This window comes from Lycorma delicatula, chromosome 1 (assembly GCF_047948215.1).
Source record: "Lycorma delicatula isolate Av1 chromosome 1, ASM4794821v1, whole genome shotgun sequence".
In the NCBI taxonomy this organism is placed as follows: domain Eukaryota; kingdom Metazoa; phylum Arthropoda; class Insecta; order Hemiptera; family Fulgoridae; genus Lycorma; species Lycorma delicatula.
Genome location: NC_134455.1, coordinates 183,081,865 through 183,108,429, shown reverse-complemented (window position 1 = coordinate 183,108,429; position 26,565 = coordinate 183,081,865). Strand labels below are relative to the sequence as shown.

Here is a 26,565-nt window from a genome sequence, read left to right as displayed (position 1 = left end):
TCTTTCTTCCTCAATTTCCTGCAATACCTCTTCATATGTCACTTTATCCACCCATCTGACTTTTAACATTCTCCCGTAGCACTACATTTCAAAAGCTTCTAATCTTTTCTTCTCAGGTACTCCAATCATCCAAGTTTCACTTCCATATAAAGCTACACTCCAAACATATACTTTCAAAAATGTTTTCCTGATGTTTAAATTAATTTTAAATGTAAACAAATTATATTTCTGACTTAAGGCTCATTTTACTTGTGCTATTCTGCATTTTATATCGCTCATGCTTCTTCCATCTCCAGTAATTCTACTCCCCAAATAACAAAATTCTTCTACCGCCGTAATCTTTTCTCTTCCTGTTTTTATATTCAGTGGTCCATCTACATTGTCTACTACATTTCATTACTTTTGTTTTGTTCTTGTTTATTTTCATGCGGTAGTTCTTGCGTAGGACTTCATCCGTTCATTGTTTCTTCTAAATCTTTTTTACTCTTGACTAAAATTACTATATCATCAGAAAATCGTAATATCCTTATCTTTTACACATTGCACTGTTACTTCAGATCTAAATTGTTCTTTAACATCATTGTCAGACTCCCTTTTTTTATTACGACTTCTTTCTTATGTTCTTCAATTATTACTGCTGTTTGGTTCCTGTAAATGTTAGCAATTGTTCTATCTCTGTACTTGAACCCTATTTTTTTTTAAATGTTGAACATTTTATTCCAGTCTACATTATCAAATGCCTTTTCTAGATCTATAATGCCAAGTATGTTGGTTTTCTTCTTTAACCTTCCTACTACTATTAATCTGAGCTCTAAAATTGCTTCTCTTATCCCTATACTTTTCCTGAAACTAAATTGGTTTTCTCCTAACTCGTCTTCCATTTATCCATATTTATTCCACATTTATCTGCTCCTGCTTTCTTTGGTATCATGGCAATAACAGTAACAGAACTTCCCCTTTTTCGTAAATATTACACACCAGTTTGTATAATCTATCTATCGCTTCCTCACTTGCCTTGCGCAATAATTCTGTAGGTAATCTCAGTATTGTATCTCCCTTTTCATCCTCTTCTTCCTCTATAACACCAGTTTCTAATTCATTTCCTCCATATAATTTCAATATATTCCACCCATGTATTGGCCTTTCCTTTTGTATTATAAATTGGTGTATCATTGTTAGATTTTCATTTATGTACCCCAACATTTTCCTTAACTTTCCTGTATGTTCTATTTTAACAATGATCTTTTCTCTTTCCACTTCTGAACACTTTACTTTAATCCAATTTTCTTTTAATAGTTTGCACGTCCTGTTTATAGTATTTGTTAATTGTCGATAGTTCTTTTACTTTCTTCATCACTAGCATTCTTATATTTCCTACATTCATCCATCAGCTGCAATATGTCGTCTGAAATTCAAGGTTTTCTGCCAGTTCTCTTTGTTCCGCCTAAGTTTGCTTCTGCTGATTTAAGAATTTCCTTTTTAACATTCTCCCATTCTTCTTCTACATTTTCTACCTTATCTTTTTTACTCAGACCTCTTGCGATGTCCTCAAAAATCTTCCTCTTCCTCAAGCTTCTCTAAATTCCACCCTTTCTTAAGTTTTTAAACCCCAATCTACATTTCATTATCACTAAATTATGGTTGCTATCAATGTCTGCTCCAGGATAAGCTTTGCAGTCGACGAGTTGATTTCTAAATCTTTGCTTAACCATGATATAATCTATCTGATACCTTGCAGTATCACCTGACTTTTTTCATGTGTATAATCTTCTGTTGTGATTTTTAAATTGAGTGTTGGCAATTGCTAGATTATACTTCGTGCAAAACTCAATAAATCAGTTCCCTCTTTCATTTCTTTTGCCCAGCCTATATTCACCTACAATATTTCCTTCCTTGCCTTTTCCAATGCTTGCATTCCAATCTCCAATTATTATTAAATTTTCATCCCCTTTTATGTGTTTAATTCCTTCATCAATTTCTTCATATACTCACTACCTCATCATCATCATGTTAACAATCATTGTTGGCTTAGGTTTTGATTCTATCACTAAGCTTTTTGAAATACTCTGCTCTCTTCCTTATCTTCTTGTTCATTACAAAACTTACTCCTGCTTGCCCTTTATTTGAAGCTGTGTTTCTAAAATCACCTGACCAAAAGTTGTTTTCTCTTACCACTAAACTTCACTAATTCCTACTAGAACTACATTTAATCTGTCCATTTACCTTTTTTAAGAGTTCTAACATTCCACTCTCCAACTCATAGAATGTTATTTTTTAATTTTCTGATGACCCCTTCCTTAGTAGTCCCCACCCAGAGATCCCAAATGGGGGACTAGTTTACCTCCAGAATATTTTACCAAGGAAGGCGCCTTCACTTTTGTTACGAAGATGCAGAGAATTACATTTTCTTGGAAAAAAAGCAGCTGTAGTTTTCCACTGCTTTCAGCTGCGCAATACTCAGAAGACTGAGTGATACTGATATGGCCGTTGAAGTCCTTTTGACTTACGCCTGTAACAACTACTGAAAGAGCTGCTGCGCTCTTTCAGGAATCATTCTTTAGTCTGGCTCTCAACAGATACCTCTACAATATAGTTGCACGTTCGGTTCAGATACTCTGTATCACTGATCACTCTATCCCAATTACCATTGGCAAGGTCTCATGATTCATAGAGGAAGAATTTAATAATAAAAAAAAAGATTCTTCAGTAGTTTTGGGCAAGAATGTACAAAACAGAGTAAATGAGAAAATTAAAAGAGGTATAATTTTATTTATTTATTATTAAAATATATTTTCTGTTTACAAGAAAATTAAATTACAACCATAATTTGATGAAATAATTAAAAATAAACCCCTACACACAAGCATCAAGTTTAAACTCACTGCATTAGCCCGTATGAAAAATACACCAATAGAAAGCCAACATAACCTCAATTTGAAGTTCTGAACTTAAATTCAATGTAATTGTATGACTCAACCAACCCCAGATAAACCAGCTCCTAACAAAACATCAGTATTAAGGTTAGTTGTAAAATTTAGAGAGACTGGTTCTGTTAATAACAAGGAACACAAAAGATCTGTCAGTATTGAATACAGATACAGTCACTGAAATCAAAGACCGATTACTCGCCTCGCCAAATAAATCAATTAGACGTTTGTCTGCTGAAATTAATTTGTCTAAATCAACTGTTCATCGGGCCACCAAACAATTATAATTACGACCTTATCGCATACAAACGGTTCATCAACTTCTTGAGCCCGACAAAGAAAAACGGCTACAATATTGTTAACGGTTCCGTCGATTTCTGCGCGAGGGAATTAATGTTATGGATTCGTTATTTTTCACTGATGAAGCACGGTTTCATTTGGATGGCTATGTAAACAGCCAAAACAGTAGAATTTGGAGTGCTGAAAATCCCCACGTTTATCACGAAAAACAATTACACCCGCAGAAGTTGGGCGTGTGGTGCGCGATATCGCAGAAGAAAATAATCGGTCCTATTTTTTTCGAGTACACCATTAATGCAGAACGATATCAGGTTATTTTATTCCAATTCATCGCACTCTTGGAAGAGGAAGACAGACACTGCTGGCTACAACATGATGGTGCGACATCGCACTACGCAGGTTCAACTTCTGATTTTGTTGAGGAATTCTTTGGTAATCGTGTTATCGGTCGAGGCTTGTGGCCACCAAGATCTCCAGATTTGACTGTGGCGGATTTTTTTCTACAGGGTTACCTCAAAGAAAAAGCCTACAGCAACAAACCACGAACAATTGAAAGTCAATATTGAACAAGCTGTATTAAATATCCAGCCACAAACTTTGAAAAAAGTTGCAAGAAACGCTGTAAAAAGAATTGAAGCTTGTATTCAAGAAGATGGCGGCCACTTCCAACATTTACTCTAAATGTAAGGTAATGGATGGTAATAATAAAAATTACATTTACATTTACACATGCCTTTTTATTATTTCAATACCCACCAATATAAGGTTGGGTTGCGTTTTATATGGGACACCCTGTATTTGAAAAGAAATTTACATTTTAAGTGATTAGTATTACCTCATACCTTGAAACATGAAAAAAAATCAAATTTCACCCCCTGAACAACTGAAAGTAATATCATACCATAACTGATCCTGTAGGATCGATCAATGCAAAGAATTTTTTTCTGTTTGACATGTGTGGAATGATAGAAGATATATATGAAATAATAAACTTTGTAACATAATATATGAAATAATAAACTTTGTATCATAATTACATTTATTATTAAAAAAAACCAAAATTAGAATAAAATTTACACTAGTACTTAGGTTTTCTTTTTCTATAATTTCTTCTTTTACTTGTTACATCTAATGACTCATTTCTCTCCTTTCCTTGCTGAAACACAATTATGTTAATTAAGTATTAAAATAATCACCAATACATAATATATTGAAATCAAATTAGACAAGAAAAATCTATTTTAATTTTTATAAAATTTATTTTATTTTTTTATTGGCAATTTAACAAATTTAAATTATGCAAGACCAAAAAATTGTGTTTTTGACTTCTGTACCTAACAAATATTTTCTTCGAAATTATAAGATACATTTCTGAAATCCCTGTTTTTTTTTTTTAATTTTCAGTCAAATATCACATGAAATGACTAATTTATTAATGTTACATGTATAGCAAAAGTATTTTAGTAAATTTTACCGAAACCTTTAGGGAAGATACAAAGGCAAAAGTTATATCAAACTATTACTAAAAAAATTCAAACATTCTATGGATGTGTTACACTGTGTAAATTAGATTTTTAAAAAAAATTTAACAAAGAATATGTATATCAAAAAAAGTAGCATTATGTGGTTACATTTACAGTGGTAGTTTTCAGTACACAGAAATTTTCATAATTTAAAATACCTTACACTATGTCACTTTAAGAATGTTGTGGATGCTCTTCCTGCTTGAAGGAATGTTTGGCACCTTTTTAAAATAGTCGATTACGTTATTGACAATTTTGTGTTGCAAAGAAAGCAAAAGGCACTACATTACATTCCTTGGCAAGACTATGGCGATTGTTCCTTTTTACATGCACAAGGAATTAATATAATTACTCAGTTATTTTGTAAATGAAAAACCTAAACCTAAACAATGTAATGCAACATTAAATTTAACTATAATAAAGTAAAATTTATGTCAAATATTTGACATAAACAAACAATGAAATCAAGCAAAAATGACAAAGAAAAAAATATTTTTTTACCACGACAATAAATTCTTCACATTCATCGTGTTTCAGAATTAGCAATGTAATAATATTTTCCTGTTTACAAATATGAAAAATGGTTTTCTGGAAAGATTTGCATCTAACAATGCCGATCCATGGCAGAGTGATAGTCAGTCTTTCATCTAGGCTGTCATGGGTTCAAATCCTGGTCAGGCATGGCATTTTTCATACACTACAAAATTCCATTTCTATATCCCACACACAAGCTTCAAGCTTATGTGGCAATGTCATCCAGCAAAAAAGTACTGTTTGAACATCATTGGCATAAATATAACAAATTAAAAGAAGGTAATACAAAAAAAATTATTTTCATTGCTATTCTGAAATTTATTGAATGCTCCTTGTATTATAACAACAAAGCATTAAAATTTTCTGACCCCTTGAACAGTCAAAAGAAAACAATCCTAATGGATTGTTGGCACTGGTGGAGTACCTATCCTGCTTAAAAATGTATAAGTGCTGCGCAGCAAATGTGTTAAAAAAATACTTATATTTCAAAATAACATGTATGTGCTCAAGACATTTACACTCATCACATTCACACTTTAATATTCATTCCAGTTTAGTTAAAACCATGAAGTATCCATATAAGCAGGCCTGTATCAGCAAACTTAGCATGAACACTAGAACCTTCCGACCTAAAATGTTTTTGGTGTCACTCTGAAAAATAAGTCTTAATTTTTTTTTTACCATTAATTGTACCTCTACGGTATCAATAAGCAAAAGTTTATAAAATTTCTTTTTAAAAAAATCAACTTTATCTTTTATTAAACCATTATAAATTTTTAAAAGAATAATAACAATATTAAGGTAATTTTACTTACCTGATTCCATTCTTGCCTAAGTTCTTGCAGCATATGTGGAGTAAGAAGTCCTTGCGCCAATAAACGTTCTGTTAATCTTCCTTTACCCACTTTATTAGCATTACTTGAATCTTCCTGAGTTTCTGAAAGAATAGCAACAAATGTAAATGAATTTTTATTATTATTTTTTATTTTCATACACCCATATAAGAAATACTAAATTCTAGACAGTCTTAAGATAGACTATCAAAAAATATTTTGTTTTTAGCTGTTCTATAGTGTGTATAACAGTATACACACTATACTGTTATATAATAACACTACATCTTATGGGCACTGTTCCTAGATTCACCAGCTCTGATTTTCATTCCAATAATATCCCTCTTTCTTTGATTGTCTTAGTCAATAAAGAGGTATTATTAGCAGGTACTACCTGCTCCCATTGAATGCATATGTGCTGTCAGGAAGCATGATTAACATAAAACAAACAGCTGATTAATGATCTCCTCCACCAACTTGTTCACTATAATTCAACTTGTAACACCGTCATCCATAAGACCAATACTTTTCTAAACTTTGGAAATACTGTAGATAAATAAAAAATACTTCAAACATGTTAATTTATTAAACAGATGACAATGGTAGATAACTGACATATCCAAACAATGCTGTGGAAATTTAGAAAAGGCAAAAATCCATCATTAATTGAGAATGACATACTTTATGAACTACACTTATCAATCATCAATTTATTTTAACTGGTTAGGATATTAAATATGGTTCATTCTGAATTTAATTTAGTATGTTTTAGGAAATTTTTATGTAGGTTAGATTCAATGAAACAAACGTTTCCTAGATGAAGAAATGTGTTTAATTTGTCATCAATTGCTTGCAGGTGCACAGAACAATTGTGATATTTTGTAATTTAGTGTTGTATTTTTTTTTAAATTTCAGTTTTTAAAGGAAATCCTAAAAGCCTCGAAAAGATAATGGAAAAACAGAAATAATACTAAACAATAACATGCATAATCCAAATATAATACATTGTTGCTAGATATTATTTGTATTCTATCAAGAGATTAACAGAGTGAAACCTGTTTAATTAAATTTCATTAAAGATCTGTCTTTATTTTCATCTATTAGCCACTGTAAAAGAATTATAGTGTCTCTGCCTTTCATCTGAAAGGTTCTGGGTTTGACATTTTTCAAATGTTATAAAAATTCATTTCTTCTAAGTGACTATGTTCAGATGTTAGCTACTAAAAGAAAGTATAAAACAAAAAAAGTCATATTATTTAAAAGCTTTTGAATTAATTATTTTAGGTCTCACTTTGACTGAATCTTTAAGGAAATTTTTAAAATGCTGACCAAAACAAGTTTAAAATATTCATTTACAGAGCCATTACCTCTAATGGCTCTGGCAACTATGCTAACTGGTAATCCATATAAGCATAATCAATATATTTAATATGTTTAAATACTATGGTTACTTAAACTGTGTTACATTTAACTGAGCTGCCACATCTGTCTAAAACTGTAACAACTACAAAAAAAAAAATGTCAAGCTTTCATACATTTTTGAGTAGATTTGAAGTATGCCAGAAATCACGTCTAATTTTTTAATTTACAAATTTGCTCTTTAATCACTAACCACTACTTTTTACCACAGTTTTAGATGAAACAATTATAAATCTCTTTTACACCCACATATTTTATCCTAAATATCTGGTTAGCTCTGCCTCCATCATTAAGGAAGTAGAGCTAACAAAAAATTGGGAATAATGAAGAGAGTATTCAAAATAATTTTATGCACAAGGTCTCTTACCGAATTTAACATACATGGATATATATATATATATATATCCTACAGGTATTATCCATATGGATACAAATACTACAGCACTGATTATAACAATCTGATATTTTATATTTGCATAAAAATTACTTCACTTACCTTTAAAATAATTTTCTTTCTGTTGCTTTATACTAAACTGATCTTGAGTATCTTCTCCAGTACCAGTACTAAGTTTTGTTTCAGAATTACGAAGCAGTCTCGTAAGCTGAAATACACCATTCTGTATAATGGAATCCAATTCGCACTGAATATCTCTAACCATATTACAGTCTGGGAATAGGTCTGGAAATCGATAGCTGAAAAATTGTTTTATTTTCAGTTATGTAGAAGAATAAATGGCGGCTATGAATATAATGCTTATTTCTTAAAGGAACAGATACATTTTACTAATGACTGTAATTCATGTAAAGTTCTGAATTACAAAGCCACCAATGTAACTTGCTTTCTCTGAAAGTAATGACTTTCACTCGACAGCCAGTTTCTCTGAAAGAAGTGAATGAATTATTACCATCAACAATAAAGTTTGTCTAGTTAAGAACACTGTGGAGCTCCTCATACAGGAACAACCTTTAAGAGGTTATTATCTGCTATTTGCAAATAGGGCACACTAAACTTACTCAAGGATACCTCAGGAATCCAGACCAATGCACCTGATTGTGTTCGCTGCGACTGCCTATACACCAAAACCTGTGAAGTGTGTGTGTTATGAGGCATTGTGTTGGAAGTTTAAACTGGGGCTAACATCTGAAATATGTTAGGGAATGATGTTATAAAATATCTTAAGATTCCCTAAGACTGTACATCTGGATTCAAAGATTTGGTTATTTATATAATCTTTTTCATTTATTTAGAGCATGTAATCATTGTAAATTCTGATTTAAATTAAAGTGAATTGGCTTATTTAAATTAAATTAAATTTATTTGTATTTTATTTTAAGTTATTTTGTTGCATGGATTTCTTAATACGTCAACAGACAAAAGTTTTTAAAAAAGTAGAAATTAAATTAATAGCAGCATGATTAATTAGTTAACAAAAATTCTTTCTTAAAATAGAATTTTAAGAAATATGACATCATGCGTGAAAAATGAACAAATGTTTTCTATACAAAGAGTGTTACGTTTGTGTGAGTACACATACTCACACTAACCTGATAATTCAGACAAATAGTGGTGGGGTTAGATCGGTGAGACCATCGGAAAGCGTCAGTTTTGTGTTGGATTTCGACGTGGTTGGTTTAGTGCAATCAATGTATTAAGAAAACTGATAAGAAAATTCATAAACTATGATTTGTACAGAATACAGGTATGAGAATTTAATGTCAAAGGCCTCTCCGTAAAAACATTTCATGGATTTATCAGAAGACTTATCCATCGACTTTTTTTTAAAAATAACATTAAAAAATATTATTATTGAAAATGTAACATGTTATAATGACAAATTATGTTTAAAATTATAATTAAAATTAATTTTGGATTGGCCAATTCCTTAGTATTATAAATATTAATAAGATATTTTGTTAAGTTCTGATGTATACAAGTAGTTTTGTAATAGTCATTCTACAAACTCAAGTACACTAGTTATGTGTACTGAGTTAAATGTGTTTATTGTCATTTTTCTTTTTTTTTTATAAGTAATGTGTACTATTCATGGCTGTTAGTAATATTTTTTGATTTGTTTAGTTATTGTAATTTTTTTTTTGTAAAACTCGAAAGAGAAGCATAAGCAACATAGTCCTAGCACACATTGTTTCGCAAATCCCAACAATAGTAAGTTTATTTTTAGTTCATTAAAAGTTTTTTCTTTAAAATTATAAAATTTTATTTTTGTGTACAAGTTAAATTTGATGTTTTATAAGAAGCTCACAAGCATTTGGTGTATGCCAGATGGTAATTTTTGTTCTTTTAGGTTAGATTATTAATGTTGTATTTCATTGTGGATTTATTTGGCTTTTAGCATGCATCATAGCTGTTTTCCATCTATGCTGTGATTTTATATTATTGTTGTTTAGTTTTTGAATTAATTTTTAATTGTAACTTTTTAATATATATTTGTTTACTATATAAATAGTAAGGCGCTGATAATGACACTGTTATATGCCCAGGAAAAAAACAAACGTTTCTCTGATGAACAGTGTGAAAGTGTCACTTGTAGAGGTGATAATTTCCTACATTTCAGTGGGTTTGGAATTCCAATATGTGGCAGTATGTTTGGCTCAATGAAGAAGGCCAGTGGGAAACCATTTCATACTTTAATAAGACTGAAACAGGATACTTATTAACTTCCTAACGGACAAGTCAATTAAAGGAATGATTTGTATCATTCCTAGATGTCTACAAACATTCTGGTTATGCAAGAAACTCTACATCAAACTTAACCCTTTGACTGTCACACATGAAGTGGGAATTATGTTAACAGTGTCAAATCTAAAATAAACAATTTGCACTGATAACTATCAAATTTATTTTTTAATAATTAAAAAGACTATAATCTTGATTTTTAATTGAGGAAAATCCATTTAATAGAGTAAGAAAGACCTGTTCTTCAATAACCTACAGTAAATTCTTTTTTTAATAATAAAATAGAAATGTATTTTCTTCACAGAAAACAAACATATTTTGCTATCTATGCAATTCTAGCATTTGTTGATGACCTTGCCTTACTATCAGAAATATACAAACAGCAGAAGAACTGAACATTTTAAAGGAGACAGTGGAAAAAGACAGGACTAAAAGTATCTTTTGAGTAAATGAAATACATAAGAAACATAAAACCAGAGCTCCCAAATATATAAAATCAAAATTTGAAAATCAAGAAAAACAGAGAAATTCAAGTTCCTAGGTGAAATCATTCAACCAAATAGATTACAGAAGCAAACAAAGTAGGATCAGTAAAATGCAGAAAGCATATGCCTTAAAAAAGAGTGTATACAACAAAAAATGAATATCTAGGATGGGTAAGATTATGTAATAAACCACAGTAATCTGACCTGAAGTCCTTTATGATGCAGAATGCAAAACACTACATCAGGGAGAAGAGATAAAATAGAAATCAGCAAATGAAGGACACTAAGAATGAGACTTAGACCAAGGAAAATGGATGAGGGTTGGAAAATGTAGAAAAACAATAAACCCTACCTAAAAACCAAAAAATATAATGGAGACAAAATTAACAAAAGATGGTTGAAACAAAAAAGAAAAGCTCAGATTTTTTTATGATTAATTCACCATATAAGCCGAAAGCTTATGCAGGAAAATATGAAATAGAAGTTTTGTAGTATATGAAAAATGCTATGCCTAACCAGGATTCAAACCTAGGACTGAATGAAGACCAAGAAGCTACCACTCCGATCGAAGATCGCCTGGTATACAATCGCAATGGTAATTGCAGGTATAAAATACACAAAAACAGAAACACACCCAGAAAGAAAGTGCATAACTATGAAGGGATCCAGAATGGAAACTGTGAATAGTAATGAAGAGAGAAAAAACAACAAAGCTTGAAAATGAAGAAGAGAAGACCAACCAGAAATTAACTATTAAACATGGTCCTTTAGTGATTGTTGATAATAAATAAAAATAATTATCATAAATAACACTTAATCAAAAATTAAGATTAAAACTATTATTTACTAAATTGACAAATTCAACTACAAGAAATTTTACCATGGAAAATAAGTTAATTTAAAAGCTTAAAGACTAAATTGGTATATAAAAGTAAACATTAGTGAAGTTTATTTTCTTCAATACAATCACAAGTATGTTTTTCTGCTCTAGTTCAACTGCAAACATTGACAAATTTTTTTTCCTGGACATACAACAAAGTGTTGTTATCAGCGCACAGACACTTACTATCATAAGCAATTAAAAATTAACTAAAAAATTATACTGATGTAAAATTTTTATTCCGTATGCAAAAAGCAAAATAAAAAACAATACTTAAAATCTAACTTAAAACAACAAAACTGGATGAAAGACATAATAATAATCAAACATTTGAATATAGATCCACGGCCTTAAGAAATAGTAAAGCTTTGGATAACATAGCGTATTGTTAACTAAAATATTTCTGATGTTAGCCTCAATTTTAAATTTCTGGCACAATGCTGCATAACACACAACCCATAAGAATGTGGTGTATTGTTAGAGGTGTGCACATGGCTAGGGATACAGTAGAAACTAACTTTTGTGTTGCAATGGTTCAACTCGGCAATTGCATTATGAATTTCAGTGATAATAGGATGTCTAGAATACAAATCTTTTAAAGCTTGGAGTGCACTACACAAATCGCTATAAATACGGATATGATAGTATTTTGGGTTAATGACATTTAAAACCTTGTTAATGGAATACAGTTCAGCATTGTAAGATATTTGTAGTACTAGGTAAACCAAACATATAGATTCTATCATTTACAACAAAAGTGCATAGAACGATATCATTCTGCTTTGACCCATCTGTGTATACTATTGCACCTGGATTTGTCTTGAATAGAAGGAGGTAAAACATTTGCTGAAAGACAATAGGAGTTCCTAATTTTTTTTATGTATGATGAGGTCATAATTAAAATTTATGGGGTCGAGCCTCCACAGATGATATGAACAGGGATAGGTTGGGGAAAATAGAAGGCGTTTCAAAATTTAAAAGGTACAAAAAGCACCGGCTATGAACACCCACCCATTGGTGTCATATAACATGAATGATATTCATACCATTAGTTGTAAATAAGGGTTTACTAGGACTGCTTTAAAAACTGAGTGATTTGGTTGTCCTTTAAGATGGCAGAGTAAGATGCTAGCAGGTGGTCCCATACATATCAAAGTGATTCACCACAATCAACAAATACACATGCAATAGGGCTTGATCACATGCAATAAAGGCATCTGTAGCAAGACAAAGAAAAATGTGATGTACAGCATCCAATGACACGCTGAAGAGTAGATGATGCAACCATAATCCAAACGGGACCTAACTAAAGAATAATAAAAAAACATACATTATCAGTTAGCTCCCCAGTTGGTGTTGAGGACTCGTAGCTTATCTAGAATTTTTAAGCATCTCATTTTTAACTTTTATATGTCTGAACCATGTAAGATGACTATCAAAAAGCAAACGTAGAAGGACTTGTGGAATAAAAGGATTTCATAGGCAAGAAAAGAGAATAGTCAAAGAAAATAGTGATAAGCAGAAAACCATTTTGGATAACTGTTTCCAGTGATACCAGATGGTCAATGGAAGATCATCCTTGGCGGAAACCACATTGTTCTGGTGATATAGGGGCATGTTTCTTTAAATACCATGTAAGCCTGCAGTTCACAATTTTCTTCATCATTCTGCATAAAATGCTTGTCAAGGAGATAGGACAGTAGTCTGAAAAGCATGCTTTGTCTCTACCAGGTTTAAGTACTGGTACGACAATGGCTTCCTACCAGATGGGTGGGAAGACTTGCACAGAGAACAACACATTATAAATAGGTGTTGTAGTGTCAAATTAGGCAGGTTAGAAAGAGCATACTGAGACAAATGTTGTCCGGTCCAAGGGAGGTGTCACATTAGTTTTTAATGCATGTGACAACTCATTGAATGTAAAGTTACTCATTAAATGTACATGGTATTTAATTCTCTGACCAAATCACCCAACTTTTAACATTACTATTTCATCTGTACCTTATATCTCTGATATAATGAAGTTAGGGACACAGAACGAAAGCAATCTGTCAGGTTAGTTGCGGCTGCTAAAGATGATGTTAGAAGTCCTCCTTCATGAATAAGTCCAAGGATAGACTATTTCTGAGATCTGCAAATTGCATGAAACTTCTTCCAAATAGTATGCGTGGGAGTAGAGTGAGATGGTGTCTACATAATTCCCCCATGACTTTCTTCTAGCGTCTAAAAAATACATGATATACTGATACATGATACATTGCTCTAGTGTTATGATATAAATTCAGATGTTTATATGTATTGTAGGTCTGTGGTTAAATTTACACAGTGCCTGCCATTGTTTCTTAATCATGTTTTGGCAATAATCATTCCACCAGGGAATGGAGGAACATCTTGGATTTCCTGATGTTTATGGAATGTATCTAGTAGCTGTATTTAGTATCTTGCGTACTGCAGCTGTGAGGGTCTTCGCTAGGTCTGACAATAGATCTTCAAAATACCTCTCTTCTTTGTACATGGAGCATTCTCAAGACTTTGCGAAGTGCAGACCTTTACAATTTGCACATTTTTCTACTTCGGCACACATGATATCATGTTCTATACAGCCGCAATGCACTTAACTCCTCTGTGCAATCATCTCTGGTGTTACCAAAACTCTGACACGGGAAGCAGTGTCTGGAGTTAGGTATATATGGTTGTACACAGATGAGAAAGGTAACCTACTTTTATTCTGTCAGGAATGGTCGGACTTGAGAAAGTTAGAACGAAGATGTCGGTATATCAACACCATTCTCATTTCTAATAATTCTCTGCGCTGTCATGACTATAGTGACAACTCTTATGTTATTTCAGCTAACCTCTACATCAAATAAGTTACAACAAAAGATGCTAACATTTAATTTAAAAAAATTTTTGCTAAAATTTAATGTCTTGTGGGATTTCACTACCACTCCATCCTTCCCTATATACTTAAGGGTTAGCATTTGTTGGCACTGTTCTTCATTGTATACTTTAATAAGCAAGCGCCACTTCATAATCTTTTAATAGATTTTGGAGAACCATACGCTGTTATACTTATTTACTAGGAAGGGAGAAACTTTAGCAAACAATTTACCTTCCTCACTGTATCTCGCTACAAGAAAACTTCACCCCCTCTGTAACGTTTCTTGTTTCCTCACCACTAGCTAAATCTTCAGCTGATAAAGTCGGTCCAAGTCTCTAGTAACTTCTGGGTCTGCTGGTTTTTTTATGTAGACCAACAACCACCAAAGGTATATTCTTTGGGATTGACAAAAGGTTTCCACAAGTACTGGAGCTAGGACTGCATACAACTGGGTTCACCCTGGTGCCCAGAGGACATAGTTTGAAACTCACCACATAGACCAGCCACCCATCAGCACAATAGTTTCAACCTCCTAAGGTGGACAACTATAACCTATTATAGTTGCATTTCGTAAGGTGTCACAACAGCCTGAGTGTAAATGTAAGATGTTGTATTGCTGTGTAAGGGTATAGTATATGTTGTATTTTGTGTAGTATTTGTGATGTGGTGTACATGTATGGTATAAAAGTTTCAACCGCTCGTAGTGAAGTTAGAAGAAAAGCTGCATAGGCTAGAGCTGTGGGGATGCCACCCCCAAAGTCTTAAAGAGTAAGACCATACACAAACTACCTTTTGGGTAGGTAGCTGATTCAGTTCCTTTGATGAATATAGTTTTCAGTCTTGCTTGAGACTAGAGATGTGTTTTGTTATTTTTAGTAATAGTTATACTGATGGGAATGTTGCTTGTGGCATTCACATCAGTGGCATCCTGGGCTGAGGGGACTGAGAGATGTCATATACTGAGGTTTAAAAGATGACCTCCAGTAAAGCTCATCAGGTCTAAGTATAGAGGGTGTCTTCCCCTCCCTAGGGGAAGACACCCCAGGGAGGGGGGGACACCCCAATTTTGGTTCTCCAAATACTAAGCTATGAAAATGGTTATTTTAGTAGAATAAAAAAGTAAACAAAGAAATATGTTATTTAACAGAACAGACCGATATACATCAAAATAGAGCGGTTCATTAATAAAATATGATCATAACAAAACTGATTATAATAATCTAAAAAAATTGTACCTGGCATTTTAGTACTAACTGTTATATCCAATTACATGCTAAATCTCATCAGATCTAGTATTCAAAAATTTTTAAAGGTTAAATTCTGCTCTCATCTACATTAATAAATTTTTGGTCTCAATATATTATTTTTTTAAAGACTTCTTTAATTTACTCTTATTGCTCAGAAATGTTTGAAATCATTTTCTGAAAATTTTATATATCAGTATTTTTGCTACATTATAACTTAAGAGCTGTTATCAAATTCAAACCTTCACCCTTGCAAAATGTAATCATCAGAAGTAACACTGCAATATGTAGCATTTCAAAAATATATCTGGGATTGGTCCCTTTCTTGCCTTAAATGACATTTCCTCACTTATTTTACAATTATTAAATCATTGCTGAGAAAAACCTTCAAAACTATACACAATCTGTAAAATCTTTTGTCTGAAAGACTTTTTTGACACATTTGTTGGGCTCTTTATCTTCTCCTAGTGAAACATGATTTTCTAGCCTATTTTATATTCTTCCAATGAAATATACAGGAACAAACATTAAAAGTCATAAATTTCTCAATACCTTTTATGTAAAATGTACTTCTAAGCAAGTAAAAACAATCTTTCCTACTTTTCTTGGTGAAAAATTGTCTTCTGATATTTTTTTCTTGCTTATATTGTTTTTATAAATAGATGAGAAAAGAATGTATACAATTTTTCAGTTATGCAAATAATTCACAGAAAGGTTGTATTAAATTTTGCAAATTTTACATTTTACTTTTTTTCTTTTAAAAAGTGTATCCTTAGCAAATAAATAAAAACATCCTGACATATTAAAATACCAAATTTACTCCTGTTTATAAATTCCAGATTTCACAGTGATTTTGGATCATTTTTCTTTTTTTTTAAGAAAAACAAATGATGTAGACATGACCACCATATGATCCACTTTAACACAATCTGAACATATAATGAAGGATCACGTAATCTTACATATGCTAATGTAAGCTTCCCACCAATCAATAACAAATGTAGTACTTAGCTCTATAGAAGAACTAATATAAATATTTTATTTATAAATTAATTAATTAAAGAAAAACACTTGCTGTTTTTTTTTCGTTTTAAACTTGATTAAGAGTATCTCTAAATTTTAATATTTGACTAAGTTTATAATATTATATTGTTTACTTGATGAAGCAGTGCACATTGCAGAAATGTTTGTGAAGTTTAAAAAGAAAAAAGCAGTAAGTGATTATCTGATTTTCTTTAATTAATAATTTATAATAATTCTACTGCTATGATGCTTATTAATGAATTATTCTTTAGCATTATACTTATATATAATATACAGCCTTCAGCATAACCATTGGGATCTCCATACCACTCTTAATCTTCACAGATACATAGAATATTCAAAGCGAAAAAGATTAATTTTATAAATCTTACCTTAACCATAAATACAAGTCAAGGACATCAAAAACACCTTCCAAATGCACCAAATCTAATATTGTCTTTGGTGGTGATATTGGCCAACCGATATTTCTACACAGCCAATCAAAAGTTATTGCCTCATTTTTACTATATTGTCTGGCATACTGTAACAAAAAATCAAAGCATCATAAGAATAACTTTGTCAGATAAAATTAAATCAGGATTAATAAACTACCTGAGTAAAATTTAGGAAGCTGGTAGTCTTTGAGTGAACAACCAAAAAAGTAATCTATCCCTGAACAATGTTAACAAAATAAAACTGAGTTACAATTTAACTTAAGTAATGGATTAATTTCACAGAATCAGCAAAAAAGAAAAAATCATAGAAGTTTTAAAAGACCTGGCATACGAAGACAAAAATGACATTAAGGAGTTGTAAGAGACCATCAAAAAAATAAACAAAGACAGATATATTGAAAAGAAGATTAAATTAAGAGAAAAAAACAGTTATAACACAAAGTAAATAATGCATAACAAAAAGTAATTCAAGCTCGAATGTAAAGGCCACCCACCAGAAATGAAGAAAATTACACTGAATTGTTTTCAATGTGATTTTTCTTTATGTAAATTTTTTCATTTCAAAAGCTGCTCAAACATTAGTCTTTTAGCTTTTAAGAATTTCAATAGCTTGTCTAAATCGGCTACCAAATACCACCAGATATACCCATTGCTTTAAGTTAATCTATGTACACTGATCAACGTTTTAAACAGTTTCCCTTGATACATCCAGACAAATAATGCAGCAGTTCCTTTTTTTATTGATGGAACATTTCTACTCATTCCTGACATGATCTACATATGAGGAGTGGCTGAAATATAATGCACACTGGAACACAACAGGAGAAAAAATTTCACACAGAATGATATGAAACTTGTAGTTTCATTACTCTAACTAATACTAACAGTCCAAATTTGGTTCATTCATGTCCACACATTTTCTGTAGTCACCATTGTTAGATTGGATTGAATATACCTGCTATCCCAATGCATGACTGATTGAAAACAATGAGCAGTAACTGAATTTTTAAAAATGGAAAAAGTGAACATTAGTGACATTCATTGTTATCTAAAAACCATTTTGATGATGAAACTGTTGATCAAAGAACTATAAGTACATCGGCAATAAAATTTGGTGTATCAGAAGCTGATAAAAAGAATATTGAAGATGAAACTCATAGGGATCTGACCAGTTTTTGTGACTGATGAGAAGCACTATAAGGAGATGGATGAATTGATTCTACACCTTAGGAGAAGTGTATATCGTGTTCAACAACATACAAAGCCAATTATTCTGCAACATAATAATGCTTAGCCACACAAACTGCATGCAACTGCCAAGGCTCTTGTGAAGTTGCAATATGAACCTATTCCACATCCTCCATACCCATCAGATTGACAACCTGCAATTTTCATTTCTTTCTGCAACTAAAATTAATTAGTATTCAGTTTGACGAATACTACTGAACTGAAGGACTGAAGGTCTTGGATTAAGGCAAGAACGCCAGCATTTTTCATTGACAGAATGAGAAAATTGGTTCACCATGGGAAGAAATGTATAGCTGTAATTGGTGACTACACAAAAAAATAAATGTACTTTTAAGCCACATTTTGTTTCATTTGATTATGTGAGTTATGATCAACAGTCCATTACAATTCGGCCACCTCATAATAATACTAGATACTGATCACAATATTTTATCAACATATTTATAAGACTGCAGTACAATCCTAAATAATACAAAAGAAGAATATAATGAACAATTATACTGATAAACATAATTTTTGTTTCCTAACATGCGATATGTGAGTTTAATCTGTTTTTTGATGCTGAAAACGAATATGAACTCAGTATCTTTCTATCACCCATCATTTTTGAAAAATTTTAATTAAAGGATTTTTTCTTTCAACATATAGTTAGCATTTTAAGCTCCTATATTGTATTTTATAAGCTCATTTTTTATTGTTTAACTTTGTTAACATAATTTGTAAGCTATAAATAAACAAAGAATTAAATCATATCGTAGTCACATATTATGACATCATATCTAATACTGAAGAATGAGCCTTCATGGACAAGATTAATCATGTCTGTGCAGGTCAAAACAAGTAGCTGAAAACAAAGCTGTGTTGTTTGTATTAAGAATTGGATTTAGGAATGAATTAATTTTTTTCAGTCTTATTGCTGTCTTAAGTTTGTCAACAATGCAATGACGTAATGCCTTGAAACTGTGTAAATGATGTGGATACCTCTTGTTATGTATGTGATGTGTTACCGTAAAATCAAATAGAAAAAACATTACACCTTTAAAAAAAAAGCATATCATTTGTACTTTCAGTGTAAAATTGAGGATAAGACTCCTCATATAGTATACACTAATTGTTCTGTATATTTAAGAGGCCAGCTGAAAGGTACACAGAAGGCTTTGCCATTTGGTGTAACTATGGTTTGGCGTGAACCAAAGAATCATGTAACCAATTGTTACTCTTAAGTATCTGCTATTTCTAAAAAATCTAAACATACTGTAAAATATTCTTCATTGCAGTCTGCATTAAGGCTGTACCTCACAGTGAAATTATTCCATTTCCTGAGCCACCTGTGAATGTATGTTTCGAAAGCAGTGATGAAGAATAGGCACTACTGAAGATGACAACAATGATTTTGAATTATCTTACATCACAAGTTGAATATTTAAATCACTTAGTTAGGGATTTATAAATTTATCAAAAAATCAAGCTGAACTGTTAGGATCAAGACTGCAAGGTTGGCATTTACTTTAAAAAAATACAAAAATTTTGGGCTTTTGAAGCTGACAAAAAGAACTTTCTCAGTACTTTATTGATGAAAATAATTTGGTTTATTGCACAAATATTGATGAGCTTATGTTGCACTTAGGACCAGTTCATAAACCTGAGGACTGGTGCTTTTTCATAGATTTGTCCAAGAATAGTTTAAAAGTGGTTGTACTACACAATAGTAAATATCCTTCAATACCAATCGCTTATGGTATTAATTTGAAACAGGCATACAATGTGATGAAAGACATTCTAGAAAAAATGAATTATAAAAAATATAGCTGAAATATATGTGGTGATTTAAAAGTTATAGCTATTTGTTAGGCGTGCAGTTAGGTTATATACTAAGTACATGTGTTTTCTTTGCAAATGGGACAGCTGAACTAGGGATAAACATTATGTCACCAAAGAGTAGAGGAAACGAGACAACTTAACTCCCAATGGGAAAAATACTATTCATGAGCCCTTAATTAAACCCAAAAAAATAATTTTCCTCCTAACCATATCAAGCTAGGACTAATGAACGGTTTTGTAGAAGCAATGAAGAAGGATAGTCCTGGATTTTTGTACATAAGGCAGAAATTTCCGAATATAAGTGAAGGAAAAATTAAAGATGGAATATTTGTTGGTCCTCAAATAAGAGAGTTGGTCAAAGATGATTATTTAACTCGATGTTAAATAATGTATACAGTGCAGCTTGGGCTTCATTTAAAGACGTTTGCAAAAAGTTTTCTCGGCAAACAAAAATCCAATAATTACCACGATATTGTTAATCAACTTCTTACTTCATACAGAGCTATGGGATGTAATATGTCTTTGAAAATAAATTTCCTCCACTCACATCTGGATTTTTTCCTGGACAACCTGTGAGACATAAATGACAAACATGGTCAATGTTTCTACAAAGACATTTCGGTGATGGAAAGCCGCTATAGAGGGAAATAGAATACAAACATGCTAGCCAATTACTGTTTGACATTAATTCGGAATGTGTCTGAGACTATTTATAAAAGAAAAGCATTAGCAAAATTGTTCTAACAGAGGTATGGCCATGCAAAATTACAAATTTTTCAGATTTTTACTATATTTTCCCTTAATTTTTTTTAAAGCATAATCTATTTAAAACTAAGGGCGATAAAAAAATTTTATTTACATATCTGTAATGTATGCAAAAAAGCGATTCAAGAAATAGTATCATACTGAGAGAAGCATTAACAAAGTTTTTTTTTTGACTATCAATGTTACCTATTAACATGGCAATTACCTGTTCAGGCCCCCTGTATGTTATTTATCTTTTTAAGAACAAAAACATGTAACTTCTCCATTTTTCATTGATGATTATGGAAATATTATATTGCCATTCATCATCTACAGTTTGTCACATGCACTGCCTTCAATTAGCATTTGATAAATCACATATAATCTGACCACAGATCAATGAAGGTTAGCTGAGTGCAAGCTTTCTTGACAGTCACAATGGTGCTAGTTCATTCCCTGAGATTCAACATGGTTCGGAATCCAACAGGAACTCACATATGAAATGTAATTACTGAGAACTGATATAGCTGTTTACTACTTGATGAAAGGCAAATATTGGCCTTAACAAGAATTGATTTTTTTTTACTTTTATTCTATATTAAAACATATTGCATACATTTTCAATTTGTATATCTTTCTATTATGTATATAGGCATCTTTTCTGAATTTGTTTTTATTCTATAATACTCTATTTTTACTTAATCAACTGTACACACGAATAATAAAATCTAGTTAATAATTAATATGTGTACTGTTAGACCTGTGATACTTAAAGGAGTTATCTTATTTTGTTCTTTATGATAATTTTTACATGCAAATAAAATTCAATAATTACTTGTATATTTAATGTACCTAGATGTTAAATAATAATAGTAATACATTATCAAGACCTTCACCAAATCTACAAAAAACAAACCACGTGGGGGATAAAAAATCCACAATGTATATTAAATGGGAACTCAGGTTAAAAATTAGATTTCAGAAACTGTAAGTTTAAGAAGTGCATACAAACATAGTAAGTAATTTTATTGAAATAATTTGTGTTAGCAAGAAACTGCCCCAAAGGGTTTGACATCACTCTACCAGTAGGCCAATGGCATCACTTCATTAGTTCAGTACTCTTGTTGAGTGAACATGGGAGCAGCATTGCAGTTTGTAATTTTGTTTTGTGTGCATGTTAATTTAATTTGTTTTTTATTTATGTATGTTTGTTTGTACTCTTCCTTTTGTATCTTTGTCTATAAAATAATAAACCTGTCAGTGTAAAGCTCTTTTTCACAGTTAAAAGCAGCTTAGATACAAATTTTGTACCATCCATGCATGATTAAATCATCTGTTAAAATCCAAAGTTCTGAATCTTCAATGTAGAATTGCAATAACATCAGCAATTGTCTTGAATTGTGAAATCAATCTTTCATAACTAAATTTTGAACTATTTTAACAACATTTTTCATCTATTAATCGTTCTATCAGAATATTGATCACCTTACATCAATGTTCAACCATTTCTTAAAGATTACACTGCTCATTTATTTGAATAACCTACATAAGCTTTGCTGAATGAAAAAAATTCACAATTTGCTTTATTTAAAACATCACTAATAAAACATCAAAAGTTTTCTGTTAATTTGACCTATTTAAAAAAAACAAAAAAAAAACAGATTTGCTATATAATGTTGGAACAGATACAATCTATCAGAGTATCTATATTCATTCATTTTTTTTTTAACCTCCGAATATTGTTAGGCATTCTTATCATTCATCTTCATCCTCTGATGAATGATTTGTAGCGTGTGTGAAAATTCCATGCCTGACCAGGATTCGAAAATGGGACCTCTGGATGAAAGGCCGAGATGCTACCACTCGTGTCTCAGCATTTCATTAAGAAAATCTTAGTGAACAAAATTCTTGAAAACATGTTCATGAATACATCACTTCTGCCAATATTTAGATTCATGAATTAGAAACATCGCAATTACTGTAGATGTAATACCAAAGACAATAAAACAGACCCAGCCACTCAAAATACAAAATATATTACCAACCTTCTGATATAGTAGTTATCTACATCACCAAACACCGGGTTACACAACAGTTGGGCAGTTTCAATTGAGAATTGTTAGATCAACTGCTTTACAGTCCCAACCTCATTTCAAACAACTATCATTAGCTGAAACTAAAAATTTTTGCAAAGAGAAATAGTGAATGGTATGGATTCATTGATAGTAAAAAGGCCTAAGTAAATAACAACCTCCATGGACGAGTGGTAGGACCTCAGCCTTTCATTCAGAAGGTTCCAGGTTCAAATTGCTCCGGCATGGCATTTTTCATATGCTACAAGTCCATTCCATATTTTCATATCAAGCTTTTATGGTGAATTAATCATCTTTAAGCAGATTTTCAATCAAACTTAAAGCAGATTTTTCATACACTAGAATAGTGTGACAGTTATTAGAGTTAGTTAATTTTAATTTGGAAATAAAGCAAAGAAGTCTAAAATATTTTGTAGGACAAAGGATGGAGTAAATAAAGAACACAAGATGTTTATAATTACAAGTAACTGAAATTAAAAGCTTACCACAGAGGGAATGGAGAAATGCATTAAACCAGTTAAGTGATATTGACGATAAAATGAAAATAGACTCCTGAAGTATTGCAAAAGTTGAACGGTAATGAAAAGTAAAAGCATGCTCTCATTCAGCAAACTTCTTTTACAAGGGAGTTCAAACACGCAAATAATGCCTGAAAACTAGTGTAATTTATTAGTTCATTTTTTCAATTCAGTCATTAGTTTTAATGCATAAAATACAAAACCAGACTAGTTCAAATTACTTATGTTTACCTGAAGTTGGCTTGTGATTTTCTGTTTTCTACAATTATTACAACTAGTTACTACAAAGTGTATTTTATGTTTTTCAAATGAGTAATAGCCTTCATAATTAAAATTTATTAATTATTTTTTTAAGATATGAAAAACAAACAGATTTTAATACTGCATGTAACCCAATAAATAATTTTTCAAAGCGTAAGTAATCAAGTACAGTCGATAACATTAGGTAAAAGGAAATAATATTCATACTAACCTTTAAAAATACTGAGCATACAAATGGCATTCTGCGATTGATCGGTGCACAACAAAAAACATACCGTGCTCTTAATGGAAGAGGGACATGCTGAATCATATCTGCCAGAAATTTAAAATCGTCAGTGTTACACATGAAATATAATGAATCATCGACTGTACACAATGTCACAAAAATATCCTGTGAACAAACACAGCAATCAAAGATTATCTCAAATAGAGATTAGAGTAGGAAAGATTTATTATACAAAAAATACCAAAAAGTCATACAATAACAAAATCTAAATAATAAAAAATGTATTTAATTTAACTTTACAGATTAGATTAAATTTTAAAAAATGACTTTTTTCCATTTTCAAAGCAGAATTTTATAACAATTGTTGAAAACATTCACCATCTACACCTAGATAACTTCCACCTTTTAAGATTATATTAATGGATACTTTTTGTAAAGTAGCGCCAGTCATTATTTCAGTTTCATTTTTTTATTTTGGTTTTCTGATTTTCAATATCAGGATTATTATTATTCACAATATTTTTCCAACTTCAAAGAAAAAAGTCTAGTAATGTCATATGGGAGCTAAAATGTTAACAACACTTCCACACTTCTTAGAAAAACTCATAGTTTCAGCTGCTGCATGACTACAGAAGTCTTGTAGCAAGTAATAATATATATCATTAGACTCTAAAAGGACAAAAAATTTAGTTAAAATGTACAGTTCCCCCAAAATTTTGAAAGTGATTTTCCCTGACTCGCTGATTATTTTCAGAATTTTCTCTAATTCTAAAATAATCATGATATAGATGAAGTCCAACAATATTTTTTCCAAACAACGTTCAAAATAGCTCATAACAAATTATGATTTTTCAACTGGAAATTCAAACACTGGTGACATTTTCCAATATCATCAATACAAAATTAATCTCAATGTAATATGATATATTTCACAGTAGAAATAATTTAATCTTATTCACAAAAATAACTGGGAATGGAGAATACACGAGTCTTAAAATATTTCTCAGTAAAAATATTTTTAAATACTCAAATCAACATGAAAACTTCCAACACTTGCACATCCATAACATACATATATATTACCAGCATGAATATTTATTGTGCATACAGTTTGATACGTATCTGAAATTTGCACAGCCCTGCTTAAAAAAAAACCATTGAATTCAACTGATTTCATTTCAATCGGATCTGGATAGACCTTTATCTAATTTGAATAAAATTTGATGGGATTTAATTGGTTGCCGATTGAAGAAACCATTTAAATCGAGACGAATGTTATTGAAAAATTATTGAATATGATTTCACTAGAACACTGTCCAATTCAATTAGATTTCAATAAGATTTAATTAGATTCAATGGATTTTTTAACCAAGCAGTGCAACTCTTAATTTGTAGCATTCACACTAGTAAAAAATATAACTGTTGATTGCTTTTCTTGAATTGATAATATATTTTTCAAACATTAATAAGTTTGATCTTTTAGTAATTTTTTTGCTTAAATAAAACTTTTGAAGTTTTCCCTAAGATTTTACAAATTTCAACAATTTTCCTGACTTTCAAGGCCTGGGGTAACCTGCAACGTTTTAGTAAACATGCTTAAAACATTATTTAAAAACCCAGTCAATGTTCTATGAAACAGCACAAAAAATCTGGTGAAATGAAATTGATTCATGAAACATATGTGAATTTATACTGCTCTAAATTTGGCTATTCTGTGCTTTAATATACCCACTTGGATGTTGCCTGCTTCAATAAAATTTATGATCTATCTGAAATAAACATTATCTAATACTGTATGCTTAATTTGTATAAATGAAACCACTTAAGCTTTATCCAATTCCTTAAGTTCTAACATCAATTTTGTAAGATAATAATTTTAAAAACTGTTCCCAAAATTCTTGTTTTGGGAATTCTGACTTAAGAAAAGAGTTTATGCGCTGCTTTTCCATGGTATTGTAGAAGCTGGTTTTTAATACTAGTTTTACCTTTATGTAAATCTATTCAGCAAATAAATGTCAGGAAATATTCAGGAATAACTCTTTTATCAGCACATTAGAATTCATTTCCAATAAATTTCCAAGATAAAACCTCAAGTTCAATGCTCTAACTATTATGTTCTAACTGAAATTTCATGAATATAGTTTTAGTTACTAAATCTAATACATAACAAATATTAAAGAAATAATTTGTTCATTAGTTTTTAAATATATAGTTTAATTTTTTAAATTAATTTTTATAATTGTACTACTATTATAACTATTATAAAACTAATAATATCTTTAGTTGTTACATAAAATTGGTTATTGCATTAAACACTTAATAATGTAATAATAATTCTTTAGTATATCTGTCGACAGACTTAGGTCTGACGGATGATCATGTAAGTTTTAAATTGTAAATAAATAAATAATAAATAAAAATAAAACTATTCAATGCTCTAACAGACACTATTCAA

The 26,565-nt window shown here is 30.9% G+C and overlaps 1 protein-coding gene across 1 annotated transcript in view; it reads right to left on the bottom strand.

The window, feature by feature from the left end:
- Positions 1-2,759: 2,759 nt before the first annotated feature.
- Suv3 (Suv3 RNA helicase) overlaps positions 2,760-26,565 on the bottom strand; it is a 65,372-nt gene continuing 41,566 nt past the window's right edge. The window contains exons 10-14 of the mRNA XM_075368131.1: positions 24,096-24,275; positions 17,137-17,285; positions 8,033-8,229; positions 6,100-6,221; positions 2,760-4,383 (exon numbers count right to left, since the gene is read on the bottom strand). Of these exons, the coding sequence (XP_075224246.1) occupies positions 4,306-4,383; positions 6,100-6,221; positions 8,033-8,229; positions 17,137-17,285; positions 24,096-24,275 (726 nt within the window). The 3' untranslated portion in view covers positions 2,760-4,305. The remainder of the gene's footprint in view (positions 4,384-6,099; positions 6,222-8,032; positions 8,230-17,136; positions 17,286-24,095; positions 24,276-26,565) is intronic.